The sequence below is a fragment of the Dipodomys ordii genome, unplaced genomic scaffold, assembly GCF_000151885.1.
Source record: "Dipodomys ordii isolate 6190 unplaced genomic scaffold, Dord_2.0 Scaffold26, whole genome shotgun sequence".
Taxonomy (NCBI): Eukaryota; Metazoa; Chordata; class Mammalia; order Rodentia; family Heteromyidae; genus Dipodomys; species Dipodomys ordii.
This window is the reverse complement of record NW_012267242.1, coordinates 7,771,524-7,790,579: the sequence shown is the minus strand read 5'-3', so window position 1 is coordinate 7,790,579 and position 19,056 is coordinate 7,771,524. Positions and strand designations below refer to the sequence as shown.

Here is a 19,056-nt window from a genome sequence, read left to right as displayed (position 1 = left end):
CCATACAGGTAGTTGCAAAGGATTTCTGGTGAACAGCCAGGATTCTGAGAAAGGAAGCCAAAAACTCACCTGTGCAATTATTGACAGATTATGTTTGTCCTGGGTTCTTTCAGTTGCTTTATTTCTTCCAGATAGTATTTCATCACAGGCCACTGCTAAGCCAACTTCTCTCCCACAAATACAGAATTTATTGTGTTATATGCTCTGATTCCTATCTCATGCCACATTTTAGTCTATTTTCAAATTATTTAGTCTCAGTTATTTAATGTGTTCATGTGAAAGGATAGATGTAAACTTTAACTCTTTTTTAGTTGCTTTGTTGGACATGAGGTGGAAGTTTGGAGCTTCTGAATGAAGACTTAAGTACCAAGAATGGGTTGGAGTGGTGAGAGCGAGGCAGGTTAGGCTGCATATTGGAGCTAGCCAACATGCCCTGTAGATTCAGCCTGCCTTGCACATATGGACTAAGAAAGCTCTAAGTTGTTAGCTTTTATAACTGGCATGGCAATTACCACTGCTTTTCATTTGTACTTTGAGAGAGCTTATCCACACTTTTCTTATTTTTCTTTTTTTTGGGGTCTGGTCGTGGGGCCTGAACTCTGGGGCCTGGGTGCTGTCCCTCAGCTCTTCAGCTCAAGGCTAGCGCTCTATCACTTGAGTCAGAGCGCCACTTCCGGCTTTTTTTTTCTTTTTCTGCTTATGTGGTGTTGAGGAATCGAACCCAGGGCCTCAAGCATGCAAGGCAAGTGCTCTACCACTGAGCCACCTTTCCAGCCCACTTATCCACACTTTTCTTACTGATGAATAGCTTTGTCTGTTTCTATTTTGTCTCTGCCACTCTGTTAAATATTAGTTCTCTTCTAGTTGTATCATTATCAATCTGGACTTTGCGTCATTGTACCACATTATTTTATGTGACATAAAGCTGATTTATATTGCTTACTGCTCTATTTCAGTGCACTTTTATCCAATGGTATGTAGGTTAAAACATCTTAAATAGAAAATTCTTTTTGAAATACAGGGAAGATTAAGGCGTCAATATAAAATACTAAAAACTAAACTGTTGCTCAATGTCTTTCTTCTAGGCTTTGGAAAGCATTTTGGCAAGTGAACGTTTACCTTTCTCCTGTCTTAAAAACATCACTGAGACTTTAATGGACACTTTAAAAAATCAAGGTAATAGTTTGTACTGATGAAGGTAATTGCTTCACTTCAAATTTTATATGTCATTGTAGCTTATAGTATTATTTTAATATGTATGCAATGTGTCATTTTAACATACATAATGAAATTGGTTTATATATAATAATTTGGTTTATATATATATAAACCTATTCATATATATATATAAACCTATGCATATATATATATATATGCCTATTTATATGTGTATATAAACACGTTCGTACCTTCAATCTTTGGGGGTCTTGTTATTCCCTATATATGCAGTTGATGTTTTTTAGCTATTTCAGAATGTATTACTATTTCTTGTTGGAAATACTTTCATGTAGGCCCCACAGTTGTGAGAAAAGCTCTTTATAGATAGATGAATAATTTTGGAGAACATTTTGAAAGCCCTGCCAGTAGAGAAATCAGCCATTGGTATGCAAACAGTGGCCAGTTCTCTTCTTCCATTGTCTTTTGCTTTAATTTGTGGGATAAGAGAAATTCCATACATGTACTATCAAGTAATCTCATTCTGACTGAACTAATGATTAAAAATATCCTTTGAATCAGTGTTCTGTTGGGGTTTAGCATTGATGTTTTCCTCTCTCTTTCTTTCATGGGCTGAGCTTGGTCCTCCCAAATCCAAGTTGCAGGGTTCAGAGTACTAAATTAGTCGTGATTTTTTTGTTTTGTTTGTCATGTTAGCTACATAAAAACCTTATATTTAATTATGTTTAGACCATAGTGACTTCAAATATTACACATTCTTTCTGGATTGAAGCTTCTCATTTTGAGACCATTTTTTCATTACTTTTTCCAGCAGATACATAAAGCTGGCTTTTAGATAATACAGGTCCATACAACTTGGTAGGAACAACCTGTTTTTTTTAAGAGGCACTCTATACTTATAAAGACCCCTATGCTGCAAAGACTAACAAAATACCAAAATTTATTAAAGTAAAAATTACTTTGCGCAGGGTTGGGAGTAAACCAAACTATAAAGTGATCACAATTTCTAGTTCTACCTTTCATGTGCCAGTTTTATGTATTAGCTTTTGCTATTACTGTAAGAACTTGGATGTTTTTCCATGTTACTGTATCTTAAATAAGATTTCTTGTAGTTTTTTTTTTTTACTGTCTGCCTTTTCACAGAACAAGTTATTTGTTTTATATTAGATAAAATATCTAAATTATTATACAGAAATTTTTTTTTTTGTTTTTGAAACAGTCTCACTATCTAGGATGCTCTGGCTAATCTGGAACTCACTGTATAAACCAGTCTGGCCTCAAACTTAGGATCCATCTGTCTTGGCCTCCTAACAGCTGGGATTGGCCCACACTTGGTCAAAATGTATTTTGTAGAGGTCTGGGAAGGTGGCTCAGTGGTAGAGCGCTTGCCTTGCATGCATGAGGCCCTGGGTTCCATTCCTCAGCACCACATAAGCAAAAAAGAAAAAAAACCGGAAGTGGTGCTGTGGCTCAAGTGGTAGAGCGCTAGCCTTGAGCTGAAGAGCTGAGGGACAGCGCCCAGGCCCAGAGTTCAGGCCCCACGATCGGACCAAAAAACAAACAAAATGTATTTTGTAGAGTGTATTTCTCCAGTATTACTGTTGGACAAAATTAAAACTATTTAAGGGAGGATTTTTAAACCTAATTAAGGGAGGATTTTAAAGAAGAATTTACTTTCATTCTCTTTGCCAGGCTTTTTTAGGGTACATTTGTTACAGTCCACAGTTTCAGGTTGAATTTTATTTACTTTGACCACTGTACTAATAAGAGGCAGCCTTGTATTTGTGTAGGCTCTGTGTGTGAGCATAATGGACAGCATAAAAGTTTTGACTAAGAGGGATATTGGCAAAGATGTTTCCTGATTACTTAAGTATTACACAAAGACATTTCTGCTTTTTTTTCCCCCTATTTCCTTTCTTCCTACTATTAGAGCAGGTCATTTCATTTAAAAGCAGTGTACTTTTTCAATAATGGAAAAAGTATCTTTGCTTTTAAAAACTTCTCATAGTTAATAAAGTATATCAAGGAAACAAGTTGATTAAAAACTTGTTCAGTTTATCTTTTTAATATGTTTTTTCCTTCTACTTTTAGAACTTGAGTCTGTGGATGAAGGATTGTTCCAGTTTTGTGCCAATAAACTGAAATTACTACATCTTTATGAGTCTATCAGTCAATTAAATTCTCTTGATTTTCATTCAGATACACCATTCTCTGTTAATGTGAGTAATTCTATATGTTAAAATTATATCTATATAACCTATATAGTTATAATTATACAGATATAATTATATCTAGATATAATACTATATCTATATAATAGATCTAATTATATAGATATAATTTATAGATATAGATATATTTATGTTATATAATTATAATTATGTAATATAATTTATAATAATATATAATTATATAATATAATTATATTCTATACCTTAGAATCTTAGTAATCTCTTTGATTATTTTTAATCTTTAAAGTTTTTAGTAAACAAGTAGAAAATGTTTTTTTTCCTTGCAAAGATTACACATATACTTTTCAGGCCTCCTGATGGCTCTCTGTGCCTTGTTGCTATTTATATAAGATGATAAAATTTTATTTTTAATTCATCTTTCCTATTCTCGACTAATTTGTTTTTGTTTCTTTTTGTCTCTATTTTTTTTAAGGTGACTGAGTGTGTGTGTGTGTGTGTGTGTGTGAATACTGGAGTTGGAACTCAGGGCCTTGCACTTAGAAAGCAGGCACTTTACCACTTGGCCCATGCTCCCATCTCTTTTTTTGTTTTAGCTAATTTTTTTGGGGGGTGGGGGTCCAGTCGTGGGCCTGGGCGCTGTCCCTCAGCTCTTCAGCTCAAGGCTAGCGCTCTACCACTTGAGCCACAATGCCACTTCTGGCTTTTTTTCTTTTTGCTTATGTGGTGCTAAGGAATCGAACCAGGGCCTCAGGCATGCAAGGCGAGCGCTCTGCCACTGAGCCACCTTCCCAGCCCTGTTTTAGCTAATGTTTTTAGATAGTGTCTTGAGTTTTTTGCTAGATGACAGTCCTCCTAGTTAAGCCTCCTGTGTAGCTGGGACTACAGGTGAATCCCACCTCTCTCAGCTTGTTTGTTGAGATGGGTTCTTACTGCTTGGGCTATCCTCAAACCACAATCCTTCAGCTCACTGCCTCCAAAGAGGCTGGGATTACAGCTGTGTACCACCAGGCCCCGCCCTTTAAGGTGATATTTTTGAATTTTTTGAAATTGAAAACGTTTCCAGTGAAAACATATCCAGTTTAATGGTATAACAGAACTATAATTTTTTTTTTGCGGGGGGGGGGGTTCCGGTTGTGGGCCTGAACTCTGGGCCTGGGCGCTGTCCCTCAGCTCTTCATCTCAAGGCTAGTGCTCTACCACTTGAGCCGCAGCACCACTTCCAGCTTTTCTTTTTGCTTATGTGGTGCTGAGGAATCGAACCCAGGGCATCATGCATGCAAGGCAAGTGTTCTACCACTAAGCCACCTTCTCAGCCCCCAAGAACTATAATTCTATAAGAAGTCAATTTTTCTATTATTGTAGCCAACTAGTGCAGTTCAGTCTTTTGTATACTATATAATGAAGTACAAACGCATCAAAGAGTTTAATTCTCACATGTCTGCTTTATTATATGAAATAAATATGAAATATAAAATAGTGATAGCTACTTGTAGTTTTTATCATAGTGCAACTTAGTGAGAATTTATACAGAATTCTTACTCTTCCATACAGAGAACTTGTTCTTAATGAAGAATAGAGTAAATGGTAACCTGTCACCCCAGATGATCGTGTTCTGCTGGGCAGAATTTATACAGAATTCTTACTTTTCCATGCAGAGAACTTGCTCTTAATGAAGAACAGAGTAAATGTAGCCTGTCTCATCATGTTCTGCTGGGCAGGTTGCCAGGCTCAAGGCCTTGTGCCTTTTCTACTTATCCAAGCAAGAATTGTTAAAATGATTTTAGTGATTAGTCTTACAATGTTTTGCTTACAATGTTTGCTAAAGAATTATCTGATACATTTAAAAGTTAATTGAAGTTTAATGTCGACTTTTTAGTTTAAAAATACATACATAGAAGCCAGGCATTGGCAGGAAAGTCTGTGAGACTCTATCTCCAGTGCCATCAAAAGCTGGAAATGGAGCTGCAGTTCCATGTGGTAGAGTGCTTGCTTTGCTCACAAAAACTCAGGGACAGTGTCCAAGTCCTTAATTCAAGCCTTGGGACTGGCACAGAAAAAAGACAACCAAACAAAAACATACAAATACAGTTTTTTAAAACAGAAAAATGAGAGATTTTTCTCCTTGGAATTAACCTCAGATGGATTTCATGTAATGATTTGGCAATAGTGCATTCATATTAGTATTCTGTCATTGCCATTACAAATAATAATGACTGTTTTCCATGATCTTTTTCTCTCCTCTGTAGTGTAAATTTAAGCTACAGGAAGGAAGGTTCAAGTTGTTTAAGCAATGTCTACAAGATATCATGGGTTTTTTAATGATTAATCATAAGATACACATTCTCTTGCATATGTACTAGCAGAATGAAGTTAAGTGGTCAAGTATAATAGTTCTAGACCATTTAGTTAGGATGAACACTTTAGGCCAGACTGGGTAACACAATAAGCCTCCATCTTGAGAAAACAGAAAACAAAACCACTACAACAAATAAAATTAAATGTATATATTGATAACCCTCAGTGGAACTAACTTCTACTTGGCTAATTCAATATATAGACTATTTCAGAGTCACATTTCCACAACAGGCCCCATAGAATGTAGAGATACATTTGGCATATTGTTACTTGTTATTTTTAAAGCACTCTTTCAGAATTAAAATAAGACTTCCTATAGAAATCTTTGTTTAGGTCCTTCAAAAACAGATAACCAGTTTCTAGGCTGGTTATAGGACATAGGACTTAGAAAACTCATATGTAAATTTAGTATATTGAACTACTGGTATTCATTTGAGAGTTTATGGCTTGTACTTAAAAACAATAGCCTATATAAGTAAATCAAAGGAACTTCTCTTATTTAAGGATGTGGCTTTATAGCCAGGTGTGTCACACACCTGGTCCCCAGTTCTTGGGAGAATGAGGCACAAGGATGGAGAGTTCAAACCCGCCTGGGCTACATGACAAGACCCAAAGATTGCTTTATGTTGCATACAGAAAAGATTTGCTTGATGAACTTCAGTGGTTTCCACAAAAATGATAGTAATCTCAGGAACTGTTTCAATGCATACGGTACATACAAATAGGTAGTTTACTCTTTTGGAAGTGTTTGCATGGAGACAGCTTCACAGAGGATATGTGTCACACCTTAGAGTCTGCTGGCATTGGCCCTCAGCTGTCGTGGTAAGGGTTTTGTGCTGGGTGCTGTCCTTCCTTACAAATGTTATTCAGAGGGCTGGGAAGGTAGCTTAGTGGTAGAGTGCTTGCCTAGCATGCACTAGTTTGACTACTACATACAATGACTACTAGTTAGGTTGGCATGTTTTATCTGTGACTTTTAAATCAATTGGATCCCTGAGAGCCACCTAGAGGACTTACGTGAATATTATTTTCCCATAGTTTTTATTTTATACTGTCTATCTTGTTTAATATATAAAACTTTTAATTTCAAGTTGTTCTTGTTTTCTCAGAATGACAAGTTACAACTGATATCCCTTAGAGTTTCTCTTTTTCTAGATGCCTGGTAATACATGTTTAATAAAAGAGTCGCCTTTTGCTTGCAGCCTTAAGTTTCAGTTCAAATAATGGGGCTTATCGAAAGAGATACAGTCTTCTGAGAACTTATATTCCTTTATTTTTAAGGACTTGGCTGTGTTGCTAAGGCTCGATGAAAGAGAACTACATAAGCTCCAGACACTGTTAGATAAATACAAGCAAGAGAACACCAGAGCTTCTGTCCGATTTTCTGATGACAAGGATGGTGTGTTGCCTGTAAAGACATTCCTTGAGTATTTAGAATATGAGAAGGATGTGCTCAATATAAAGAAGATCAGTGAGGAGGAATATGTGGCTTTAGGTAGGTGAAGTGATAAACCCCTCTTACCTCTTCCCTTCTTCTAGAAGATAGTCTAGGAACATACAACATCTCAAAGACTTTTTTTTTTCTAAAAAAAAGTAATTAACCAGAGAATTTAATGTATAATTTGGTTAGCAGAAGCGGAACATATGCACATTGTGTCATGCCAGTGGAATTACTGAATGTACTGAAGAGATACTGTCAGGCGTGTAATGATTTGTTTTCTGACTTAATAAATAAAAAACAATTCATCTTTTCTCGTGCTAGAATTCTAGATTGCAGTTCAGGAACAGTATTTGTCCAGATGGTAATTTGTCATTGAGTAATGTGTTTCATTTTCATTTCACTAGGTAGTTTCTTCTTTTGGAAGTGTTTGCATGGAGAAAGCTCCACAGAGGATATGTGTCACACCTTAGAGTCTGCTGGCCTTAGCCCTCAGCAGTTGTTGGTAAGGGTTTGGGGCTGGGTGCTGTCCTTCCTTACAAATGTTATTCAGAGGGCTGGGAAGGTAGCTTAGTGACAGTGTGCTTGCCTAGCATGCATGAAGCCCTGAGTTCGATTCTTCAGTACCACATAAACAGAAAAAGTTGGAAGTGGCACTGTGGCTCAAGTGGTAGAGTGCTAGCCTTGAGCGAAAACAAGCTCAGGGACAGAGTTCAAGCCCTAGGACTAGCAAAAAACAAAAACAAAAAAATAAATAAAAAACAAAAAACGTTATGCAGGAGAGTTTAATGTTTGCTCTTTAGCCTGCCATAGAACATACATGGAAGTCTTCTAAAAATGATTCAAGAAACTTGTAATCACCATATTTAATGTAAGATTATTGTATCTTTGTTTGCTACCTGTGTACTTTTTTCTTTATTTTTTTTGATACAAGTTTTGCTCAGTGTAGCTTAGATTGATCTTGAATTGCAATCCTGCCTTATCCTCCCAAATGTTGGGATTATAGCTGTGTACCGCCATGCCAGTTTTTTGTTTCGTTTTTGTTCCTCCTCCTCCTCCTCCTCCCCCCCACCCCCCTCCTCCTCCTCCTTCTTCTTTTCCTTCTTCCTTCTTTCTTCTTTGCTAAGCACCAAACTCCGGGCTTTGCAGTTGCCAGGCAAGTGCTGTTTCACTGAGCTAAATCCCCAACCCCACATAATTTGTGGTTGGCTTATAATAAAGTTAAAATCTGCCAGGTATGAATGTATTCACAGTGTACTCTGAACATCAGTAAAAGTTGGTGTTGTGGAACTAAAAAAGTATGCTAGGGATGTAGCCCAGGGATATAACCCAAGGCATACTATAAATAAGGCTCTGCATTCCATCCCTAGTATTTCAAAAAAGTATTTTTTAATAAAAAAGAAAACTAAGCTAAAAAAGATTCTATTATTTTCAAACTCTGATTATATCTTAAAGGTATACATCTTCATGATATAACAAACGTAAGATAAAAGAATTATACAGCTAGGCATGGTGGTAACGTGCTAGTGATTTCAACAGTTACGATGAAGAGGCAAGAGAATTGTGAGTTCCAGGGCTGTCTGTATTACTTAGCAAGACCCTGTCTCAAAAGAAAAGAACTATCCAGTGGAAAAATTGCAGGACTAAAATTTTCCTTTTCTGAAAAGAGTAAGGGAAGTTACCTTCATCATGAGCTCTCTCTGACCTGCCCCGCACAATGTAAACTTAAATAGGAAACACTGGTTCAAATACATCTTAAAAGTTATACCTGTTGCCTTACTTGATTTTTTTTCTTTTTTTTTTGTCTTCTGTCGGTCATGGGGCTTGAACTCTGGGCCTGGGCGCTGTCCCTCAGCTCTTCAGCTCAAGGCTAGCACGAGCTACAGTGCCACTTCCTGTTTTCTGAGTGTTTATTGGAGATAAGAGTTTCACAGACTTTCCTGCCCGGGCTGGCTTTGAACGGCGATCCTCAGATCTCAGCCTCCTGAGTAGCTAGGATTACAGGCATGAGCCACCAGCCTCGGCGCCTTACTTGATTTTTGTGTGAAATGTATTTCATAACTTACTATTGCTTTTAAAATGGGAGTTTGCTAGTTTTCTATGTTTGTTCCTTGCGATCATATCCCCAGCATGTATATGGGCAGGGCAAGGCAAGATCAACAGCTCCAGGTCCTCCCTGTCTTCTGTAGAAATCTACAAGCCGAGTGGCATCTCAGTGATCCACAGGGAATCCACTCACCAGCAATGTCCTTTCTAGTAACATGCTTCTTAATAGTGCATAAGCTAAAGGAGAGATAGCAACATGATGCAGAATCTCTTGGGTAGTAGACAGATAGAGAGCCTTGGTCTGACCCTGACACTGCCTGTGTATAGACCCAATACCGACTGCCATGTCTTTATGTATGTGACAGTGTGAGATCTTGTCTGCGTTAACTATTGTTTTTGACTGAACAAGATTTTTAATTTGATTTCAGTCCTTGCTCCTGAGTGTGTGGCTTTCCAAGGAGAAAGATATTCTGGATAAACCCCGGTCTGTCTGCTGTCTTCATACAATGCTGTCCCTCCTGAGCAAGATGAAAGGTAGGATGCTGCTGCACCTGTAAGTCAGTTCTCTCAGAATCTGAGCTACTGTTCCTGGAAATACCACAATTGAACAAGGAAGGAGAAGAGTTTCTTTTAACAAAAGAATAATACAGTATCAAAACATTTCACCGTAAAGCCCAGTGACCGTGGCTTACAACTGTAATCCTGGCTACTAAGGAGGCTGAGATCTGAAGATCTCGGTTCAATGCCAGCCCAGGGAGGAAAGTCCATGAGACTTTTATCTCTGAATAGTGAGCAAAAGCTGGAAGTGGAGCTGTGGCTCAAGTGGTAGAGTACTAGCTTTGAGCAAAAAAAGCTCAGGGACAACATATCAAGGTGTTGAGTTCAAGTTCCAGGACCAACACACATACACAAAACTTCACTGTAGAGATTTTTAAAAAATAGATTTAATAGGGAGATGGTAGTGCATAAAGTATTTAATTATGAAAATTAGCTTGTCCTTATAAGATATAATATAAACAATATGTTTTCTTACTTTAGTAAGGCAAACTTAGTGGTCCTCAGTAGAGAAAATACTTGGACTTGTCAGAATAATAATCTATTAAATAACAATAATCTATTAAAATGTTCAATAATAGTTTTGTAATAATGAAAATAGGGATTTAGCACTGATTCAGAAACATGATGGCTTTTCAGAAATTGGGTATAAATGTTCCGAATACAATAAATTGCACGATTTATTTTCCATTATGTTCAAAAACAGCAGGTATATCTTTGGGGAATTTAGTTTGAAATATGAAAAGTGAGACAAGCTTAAAAAAAAAAAATTGGCAAGGTAAGATTTTACTTTCTATTTCCCTCCCCGCCCCCTAGTGGCCATTGATGACACCTGGGATTCCCAGTCTGTGTCCCCTTGGTGGCAGCAGATGCGCGTGGCCTGTGTTCAATCTGAGAACAATGGAGCTGCTCTGCTGTCTGCTCATGTTGGGCATTCTGTGGCTGCGCAGATATCAAACAACATAATAGAGAAAAAAGTAAGTGGGCAAAGTTTGGCTTTGCTCCATTCCTATCCAATCAGCTAAAGGGATGCTTTTCCTCTCCTTTGAAATGTGTGCCCAGCAGATTCTTACTTGTTTGGAGTATTTTGAGGGGGAGAAGGTGGTGTTGGTTTTTGAATCCCTTAGCTTCAATTTCCTCATCTAAAAGAGGTCAAGGTTTGGTTCTGTCGCTTCTCAGGTTTATTCTAAAGTATTCTGTTTGTCTTCACTCTTCCACCTCTTACACACTTCACAGTGAATGATGACTCAAGTAGGAATTTTCTATTTACCTTTGGCTCGGGTGGAGGTGGGCAGGCGGGGGAGGGGCTTCTCATCTTTTGAGGACTTAAATTTCTGTTACACAAACACTGATCTAACACATTTTATATTTCATAATGAATCGACAGGGTTTTGTTTGTTGTTTTCCTAGAGTGGTGTTACATTGATGTGGAGAGACACCTAAATAGGACTGTGGAGACTCACTTCATACTGTCAATCTTTCAGTTTGGGGCTAAATTTAATATTGCAGCTTGACATGTTTTATAATGATGAAAGAAAGAAATTCCAGATAGATTTCTTAAGTTGGTCAATGCATTCTGAAGAAATGTCAACATCCTGATTGGGAGTGATAGAAAGAGCAGACCTAGCCTAGGCATCAGTGGCTCACGCCTGTAATCCTAACTAGCCTGTAATCCTAACTACTCGAGAGACTGAGATCTGAGATCTCAGTTCTAAGCCAGCCCAGGCAGGGAAGTCTGTGAGACTCCTATCTCTAATAAACTACTCAGAAAAAAAAACAAAAAAACCCCAGAAAGTTGCACTGTGGCTCAAGTGGTAGAGTGCTAGCCTTTAGCACAAAGAGGCTCAAGGATAGTGCCCAGGCCCTACCTAGTTCAAGCCCCAAGACCAGCAAAGAAAAAAAGAAAAAAGAAAATGCTGACCTTTGCTAAAGAAGTCCCAGAAAACTTGGTGGTTGAACTGGGTCATTATTACTGGACCCCTTGTAAATGTCCCTCCTCTCATTCAGTGAGGCAGAACAGCCTTTGTGTGTTGCCTAATTATGTACCTTAATTGGCCATGCTTTCTCCCTAAAAGCAGAGAATCACCTGGACATTTTCTGTTAGTTTTCCCAAACAGCTTTGGGTGCTGATGCTGAGGCCCTCACTGATTCCTGGGAGGCTCTTTCTCTTGACACTGAATACTGGAAACTTCTGCTGAAACAGCTGGAGGACTGTCTGCTACTTCAGACTCTGCTTCACACCAAGGGCAGCACTCGAACCTCCAAAGTGTCATCGCTGCAAGCAGAGCCACTTCCCAGGCTCTCGGTTAAAAAACTGCTAGAAGGAGGAAAAGGTAAGCAGAGGTTTATTTCAGCATTTGCCCCTGAATCTTTTTGTTCTTGATCTCCACAAATCTTTATTTCTCTTTCTTTTTTTTGTAATCTTTCTTATTTTCTTATTTTCTTTTTGCCACATACTAACCAGATAATGGATGGTGTATAGTGTGACATTTTAATATATGTATGCAGCCTGCCGTGAACAGATCCAGGTGATTGGCATTTCTTTATGTTAGGGACAGTCAAAAGTCCTCTGTTCTTGATATTTTAAAATATAGTTGTTGTGACGTGACTGTGTGTAGAACAGTAGAGGTTATTCCTCCTATCCTGTGGACCCCTTCTACCCATCCTCCATTCCCCCCACCCCAACACTCACACATCCCAGCCTTTGCTGACGGCTCTCATACGCTGCTTCTGTCTGTAAGATCACCTTTGTAGCTTCCTGTGTAAGTGAGGACACAAGGTTTTTGTCTTCTTCTCTTCTACCCTGGCAGAGACATTATTATTCCTGTGGTTAGATCATGTAGGATCATAAGCATCATTCAGTTCTGATCTTCTTTGGGTGCTTACTTTTCTTACCAGAAGCTCTGTTAGCTATTTGGTACCAGGATGCCTACATTTCTAGCTTTATTAAATACCCAGGTATTTCTAAATCTTTATTTTATTAACTTGTTTTCTCATTATGTTTCTTTTTAAATAGAAGTTCAAAGTACGCATTTCAAATTGCACCTGCTAAGGTCCAGTTATGCTTTAAACTTCCAACTCTTCCAATTCAGAAGTAGACTAAGCATGTGTGTCTTTTCTGTCCATTCTGAGACTATTTTTGTCTTAGTGTTACGTTGTTATAATCACCTATTTTATACAGAAAAGGCAAAGTACTTTATAAAGAAAAGAGCTGTATTTTGGTTATGGTCCTGGAGGTACAGTCTATGAACTACATGGCAGAGTACCAGAGGTGTGATGATGAGAATGCATGTGTGTATGTGTCTTGTTTTCTCCCCCCCTCCTTTTTTTTTTTTTTTTTTTGAGTATTGGGGCTTAACAGGGTCTTGAGCTTGGTAGGCAGGTGCTCTGCCAGGCCCCCAGTCCTTGTTTCCTCATTTGTTTTTAGACTTGTGATAATTTTTTTCTCTTTTGAATAGCACTAGGGTTTGACGCAGGGCTTGAGCTTGTCAGGCTTTGTACTTTACCCTTGAGCCCTGCTTCCCATCCTGTTTTTTTGTTGCATATTTTTAGAAAAGGCTCTAGCTTTCCTCCTGGGCCCACACTTGAACATGATCTGCCTGTTTTAGGCTTTCTGTCATAGCTAACAGTTGTACACTACCATGTGTGCAACTTCCTTCCATGAACATGGATTCATGCACACTACCTCCCCACTCCTCTCTCCTACCCCCTTCCCCTCCCCTCCCCCCCCTCCGCCCCAGCCTGGTACTGTGATCCTCCTGATCTCACCCTCCTGTAAGGCTAGCACGGGCAGGGTCAGGAGCCTGCTGGGTATGAGCCACTGTTGCTAGTGTGGCAGTTTAGTTGTAAGCTCATTATACTTAGGTGCCATCTATTGAAAGCATAGGAACACCATTTTATAACTAATGTAAAAAAATAATCAAAGGTTTAATTCTAGAATACAAATTGTCAAGTAATTTAGAAGCCCAGCATGAGAAATTAAATTACCCAGCATACTACTTCAATTTATCTGATATCTTTGAGTTTTCTGTAAAGCACTCTTTATGGAAAGGTTTTAGGTTTTTGTCTTTGTTGTTGTTTGGGGGTAATTTTTGTTTCAGTGTGTGTGTGTGTGTGTGTGTGTATGCGTGTATGCGCACATGCGCGCCCGTGCACGTGTGTATGTGCACGCACACACATATGCATGCGCACGCACTACTCTTGAGGTTTGAACTCAGGGCATAAGCACTATCCCTGAACTTTTGTGCTCAAGACTAACCCTCCACCACTTGAGCTGTAGCTCCACTTCCGGCTCTTTGCTGGTTAATTGGAGAATCTCACGGACTTTTCTACCTGGGCTGTCTTTAAACTGTGATCCTCAGATCTCAGCCTCCTGAATAGCTAGGATTACAGGCATGAGCCACATATGCCTGGCAGATTTATTTATTTATTTAGTGATGTTGAAGATCAAACTCAGAGGCTTGAAGAACTAATAAGCAAGCACTTTACTACTCCAGGAGGGAAGCTGTATGTGGTGGTATACGCCTAGAGTCCCAGCTACTTGGGAGACTGTGGTGGGAGAGAAGTTCACGGGAATCATAGCAAGACCCTTTTTCTTTCTTTTTTTTGGGGGGGGTCCAGTCGTGGGGCCTGAACTCTGGGCCTGGGCACTGTCCCTCAGCTCTTCAGCTTAAGGCTAACGCTCTACCACTTGAGCCACAGTGCCACTTCCGGCTTTTTTTTTTGGCTTATGTGGTGCTAAGGAATCAAACCCAGGGCCTCATGCATGCACGGCAAGCGCTCTACCACTGAGCCAACTTCCCAGCCCCATGATCCTTTTTCATAATGGGGATGTGGAGTTTTTGAATGTTCTTAATGTTTAACTTGCTTCAGGTAGAAAATAGGGCTTCATGCCTCTTGTATGTTTGTCAGCTTGCGTCTACAATTATTTTTACTTTATTGATGGCTGAAACATTATTGATTAGTTGTGGCTAAATTTTTCTCAATATTTTATATAGGCAAGTTAGGGTCTAGTAAAAATACTATTAGAAACAGGACATAATGTCACATGCATGTGTCACTCAAGAGGCTGTGCTAAGAGGAATGAAAGTTCAAGGTAGCCTGAGCAACAGTAAAATCTTGTCTCAAAAGATAGAAAGCTGTATTGTTTTAGGGAGACAAGTGTCATGCTAATTAATATTAATCTGTTTTCTCTTATAATGAAAGTGAACGTTTTAAAAACATAGTCATTCTTTCATCTGTGTCTGGTAAGGTAAATTTTCTATTCCACAGACATGGGTAGTGTCTGGTTTGTGGTGTAGGAATGAATTTATGTACATTGTATTTGCCTAATACTTGTTTTTTTGTTGTTGTTGGTCATTGGGCTTGAATTCTGGGCCTGGACACTGTCCCTCAGCTCTTCAGCTTAAGGCTAGCACTCTACCACTTGAGCCACAGCGCTGCTTCTGGCTTTTTCTGCTTATGTGGTGCTGTGGAATCGAACCCAGAGCCTCATGCATGTGAGGAAAGCACTCTGCCACTGAGCCACCTTCCCAGCCCCTTGCCTAGTACTTTCTGAGAGTGATAGGTAGTGATGCTGCTATAACTTCTATGCCTCAAAACTGCATGTGGTACTTAGGCTTCTTCCAAAGCAAGTGCTTATTATGCACTGTTTTGGCTCTGTTTACCATGCACCGGGGTTCATGTTCCACAAGTTTTCATTTTCTTTTTTGTTCTCCACCTGTAGGTGGCATTGCAGACAGTGTGGCCAAGTGGGTATTTAAACAGGACCTCAGCCCCGAACTGTTAAAACTGGCTAATAAAGAAGAAGATGTTGAAAATCCAGATGAACATGAAGAAGGAATTAACAAACGTCTCCTAGATATGTCGGAGGAGGGGACAGACTTAGGAGCCATACCAGGTGATACACAAATAATGGCAATTATGATGCCCAGAGTGGAGAGAAGTATGGACTCTTCATTGGGAAAGAATAACATGACCCTTTCTTCTGACTTTCAGACTTGCTGCATTTAGCCTATGAGCAGTTTCCTTGTAGCCTAGAGCTCGATGTGCTGCATGCACACTGCTGCTGGGAGTATGTTGTTCAGTGGAATAAAGATCCAGAGGTAAGATCCCCATTACCAATTCATGCTGATCTGTTTTGCTCTCTGCTCCTGCTGTGTGCTTATGGGACTGTTAAGCAACATACTGTAAACACTGGTTTTCCCTATTATGGCATCTCTGTATAGTAACTGTACTCAGCCCTTTTCATAAGTTACCTTTTTTAGTGGTCACTGTATACCTGTGAAGAGTGGGCATTGTCATTATCCTCACTCCAGAAAAGTAGGGCACAAAGAAGTTACATCTGCTAAATGTACACCAATAAATAAACATCATAATTTAAAACTAATGTGCTCAACTCCCCACTGAATTATGCCAAGTACCTTTTTTAACTTTTGGAATTTCTGTGTGAGATGTCATCTACCTAATAAAATATTCTTAGGATAATCATCTTGACAAAAGTGGAAGATCCTGATGCCTGCCAGCGAATTGGTTGTTCAGATTCTGTGTCTCAGTAGAACAGTAGAAAGAGCCAGATGCACATGGTTGACTTCCTGTCTACTGTTGGCCTTGTTTTCCTTTCAACTCTGCTGCCCAGCCCTTGTTTTCCTCTACTTTCTGTAGCCATGTTTCTTCCTGGGCATTCAGGGTTTCAAAGCCACACTGGAAGGAGGACCCAAGCTTGGGTTTGGATCCCATCTCACCACTCAATTTGTGACCTACTTTTTGTCTTAACACCTTAGCCCCTTCATAAAGGAGCCTGTCCTTCCGGGCCAACACCAGGATTGTTCTTTGCTAGTCTGCCCCTTACCTAGACTCCCCTAGTGTTCTGGTAAATTACATCTCTCAAATGAAATTTTTTTCTATATTTTCTGTACATTACATTCTCATAAAAGAAAATCTCAAAATTTACTTTTTGGGGGTTGGGGGGTGATCCTGGGGCTTAAACTGAGGGCCTGGGTGCTATCCCTGAACATTTCTGCTCAATGCCAGAACTCTACTTAAGCTTGGTGGTGTTAACTGAAGATCAGAATCTCACAGATGTTCCTGTGTGGGCTTGCTTTGAACTGCAATCTTCAGATCTCAGCCTGCTGAGTAGCCAAGATTACAGGCTTAAGCCACTGGAGACTGTCTTAAGATCTCTACTTTTTAAATGGCACAATTTTTTTTTTTTTTTTGCTGTCCTGGGAGCTGAACTCTGGGCCTGGGTGCTGTCCCTCAGCTCTTCAGCTCAAGGCTAGTGCCTTACCACTTGAACCACAGTGCCATTTCTGGCTTTTTTCTGCTTATGTGGTGCTGAGGACTTGAACGCAGAGTCTCATGCATGCAAGGCAAGCACTCTACCACTGAGCCAACTTCCCAGCCCCAAATGGCACATTTTTCTAGTCTACGGAAAAAGGAATGTTAGAGCCAGAGGATACAATAATTTTTAAAATCTGAATGAATCAGTTCAAGAATAAGAAGGTAACAGTTAACAGACTAGAGGCATGGCCCAAGTGGTAGAGAGTCAGCCAAGGAAGCAAGCTGAGCAAGTACAGGGTGCTGAGTAAAAACTCCCATATTGGCAGAGAGAGAGGGGGCAGGGAGGAGAGATGGACCGACAGACTGACCAGAAGATACTCCAGGCTCTGTGAGTAAATACCTATAGTCCCATATACTCTGGAGGCTGAGGCAGTATGATCACTTGGCCCAGGAGTTTGAGGCCAGCCTGAGCCACATAGCAAGATCTGTGTTGAAAAAAAAAAAGAAGGAAGCCAGGTGCTGGTGGCTCATGCCTGTAATCTTAGCTACTCAGGAGTCTGAGATGTGAGGATCATGTTTCAAAGCCAGCCCTGTCAGGAAAGTCTGTGAGACTCTTTATCTCCAGTAAAACACTAGAAAACTGGAAGTGGCCATGTGGCTCAAGCGGTAGAGTGCTGGCCTTGAGCTGAGGAGCCACAGGGACAGTGCCCAGGCCCAGAGTTTAAGCCCCATGACCGACCGAAAAAAAAAAAAAGGAAAACAAAGAAAACCCAAGAGCATGTGGCTCATGAACCAGAGGTTGTTTGCGTAATAGACACAGTTGCCAGTTTTGCTCAATGCTAGCGCTCTTCCTCTTGATCCACAGCTCCACTTCTGGCTTTATTTTGGTTATTAACTTGAGATATGAGTCTTGTAAGCTTTCCTGCTTAGGCTGGCTTCGAACCCCAATCCTCAGATCTCAGCCTCCTGAGTAGCTAGAATTATAGGCATGAGCCACTGGTGCCTGGCTTATATCTAATCATTTTAACACACCACATGTGACCTTTGGAAATGTCTCTGAACCCTTTATTTCAAATTCTTCTGAAACGAAGGCTATCATTGGTCATCACCCAAGTTTATAGTAGTTTATAGATTAATATTTGTGCATGATGCCTGGTATTTACATTACTGTAATCATTGTTGGAAGAATTGCTTATATTATCCTATTAATTTTTAATCTTCTGGCACCATTCAACCCCTGTGCCAGCCTATTTCATAATACTACTTTAGTAGGCTTAAAACAATTGATTACCTTTGGGAATTACCAATTTCCACCAGCATGTTTGTTGGCAGTGGTAAATTATTTAGCAAAAAAGTGGATTATCATTGTATTTGGGTTTTAATAGATAAACTGATTCTTAAAGAGAACTTAAGACATCCCTCTGATAGTTCATATTTTCCTACTGTTCTAAGTTTTCTCCATAGCATTTAATAGTAACACACTTCATAGTGTGCTCACATGGCATGTTAAGGCTGCCTCTGAGCTCATTAGTACATATATTTATCCTTGATGCTTCAAAGTTTGGTGCATAGTGGCTGCTCAGTAAATCTTGTTGAATGATGAATGGAGGTATTTCATTTATAAGAATAAACTCATTGTTTTCACATCTGTGTGAAATTGAAGAATTCACTGGAAAACTTGTGTGGTGGTATACAAAAACACAGTGAGATTGAATCTTCATTCCAGCATGTATGACCTGGGAGATTCGAGGAATTAATCATGTTGTTTAATCACAAGCTACTTCGTACCTAAGTAATCCCATAGTTTTCTGTTTATGTAATTGCTTGGTTGGTTGGTTTTTGAGTCAGGATCTTGCTATGTAGCCTAAGCTGGCCTGTTAATTGCTGTGTAGAAATACCTAGCCTTGAATGTGTTACACTCCCACCTCTACCTAATTAACGTGTTTTTATTGTAACATTATTAAATAGCTTTATGCAGAAATTTGTGTAAGAAGTCTCTCCCTTTGGTATTTA

General features: G+C 39.4%; 1 protein-coding gene across 1 annotated transcript in view; it reads left to right on the top strand.

The window, feature by feature from the left end:
* The window catches only part of Rab3gap2 (RAB3 GTPase activating protein subunit 2 (non-catalytic)), a 72,300-nt gene that overhangs the window by 39,572 nt on the left and 13,672 nt on the right, over positions 1-19,056 (top strand). The window contains exons 17-26 of the mRNA XM_013014987.1: positions 957-973; positions 1,086-1,176; positions 3,268-3,395; positions 7,005-7,218; positions 7,569-7,666; positions 9,636-9,741; positions 10,579-10,739; positions 11,867-12,095; positions 15,488-15,661; positions 15,760-15,866. Coding sequence (XP_012870441.1) covers positions 957-973; positions 1,086-1,176; positions 3,268-3,395; positions 7,005-7,218; positions 7,569-7,666; positions 9,636-9,741; positions 10,579-10,739; positions 11,867-12,095; positions 15,488-15,661; positions 15,760-15,866 — 1,325 coding nt within the window. The remainder of the gene's footprint in view (positions 1-956; positions 974-1,085; positions 1,177-3,267; positions 3,396-7,004; positions 7,219-7,568; positions 7,667-9,635; positions 9,742-10,578; positions 10,740-11,866; positions 12,096-15,487; positions 15,662-15,759; positions 15,867-19,056) is intronic.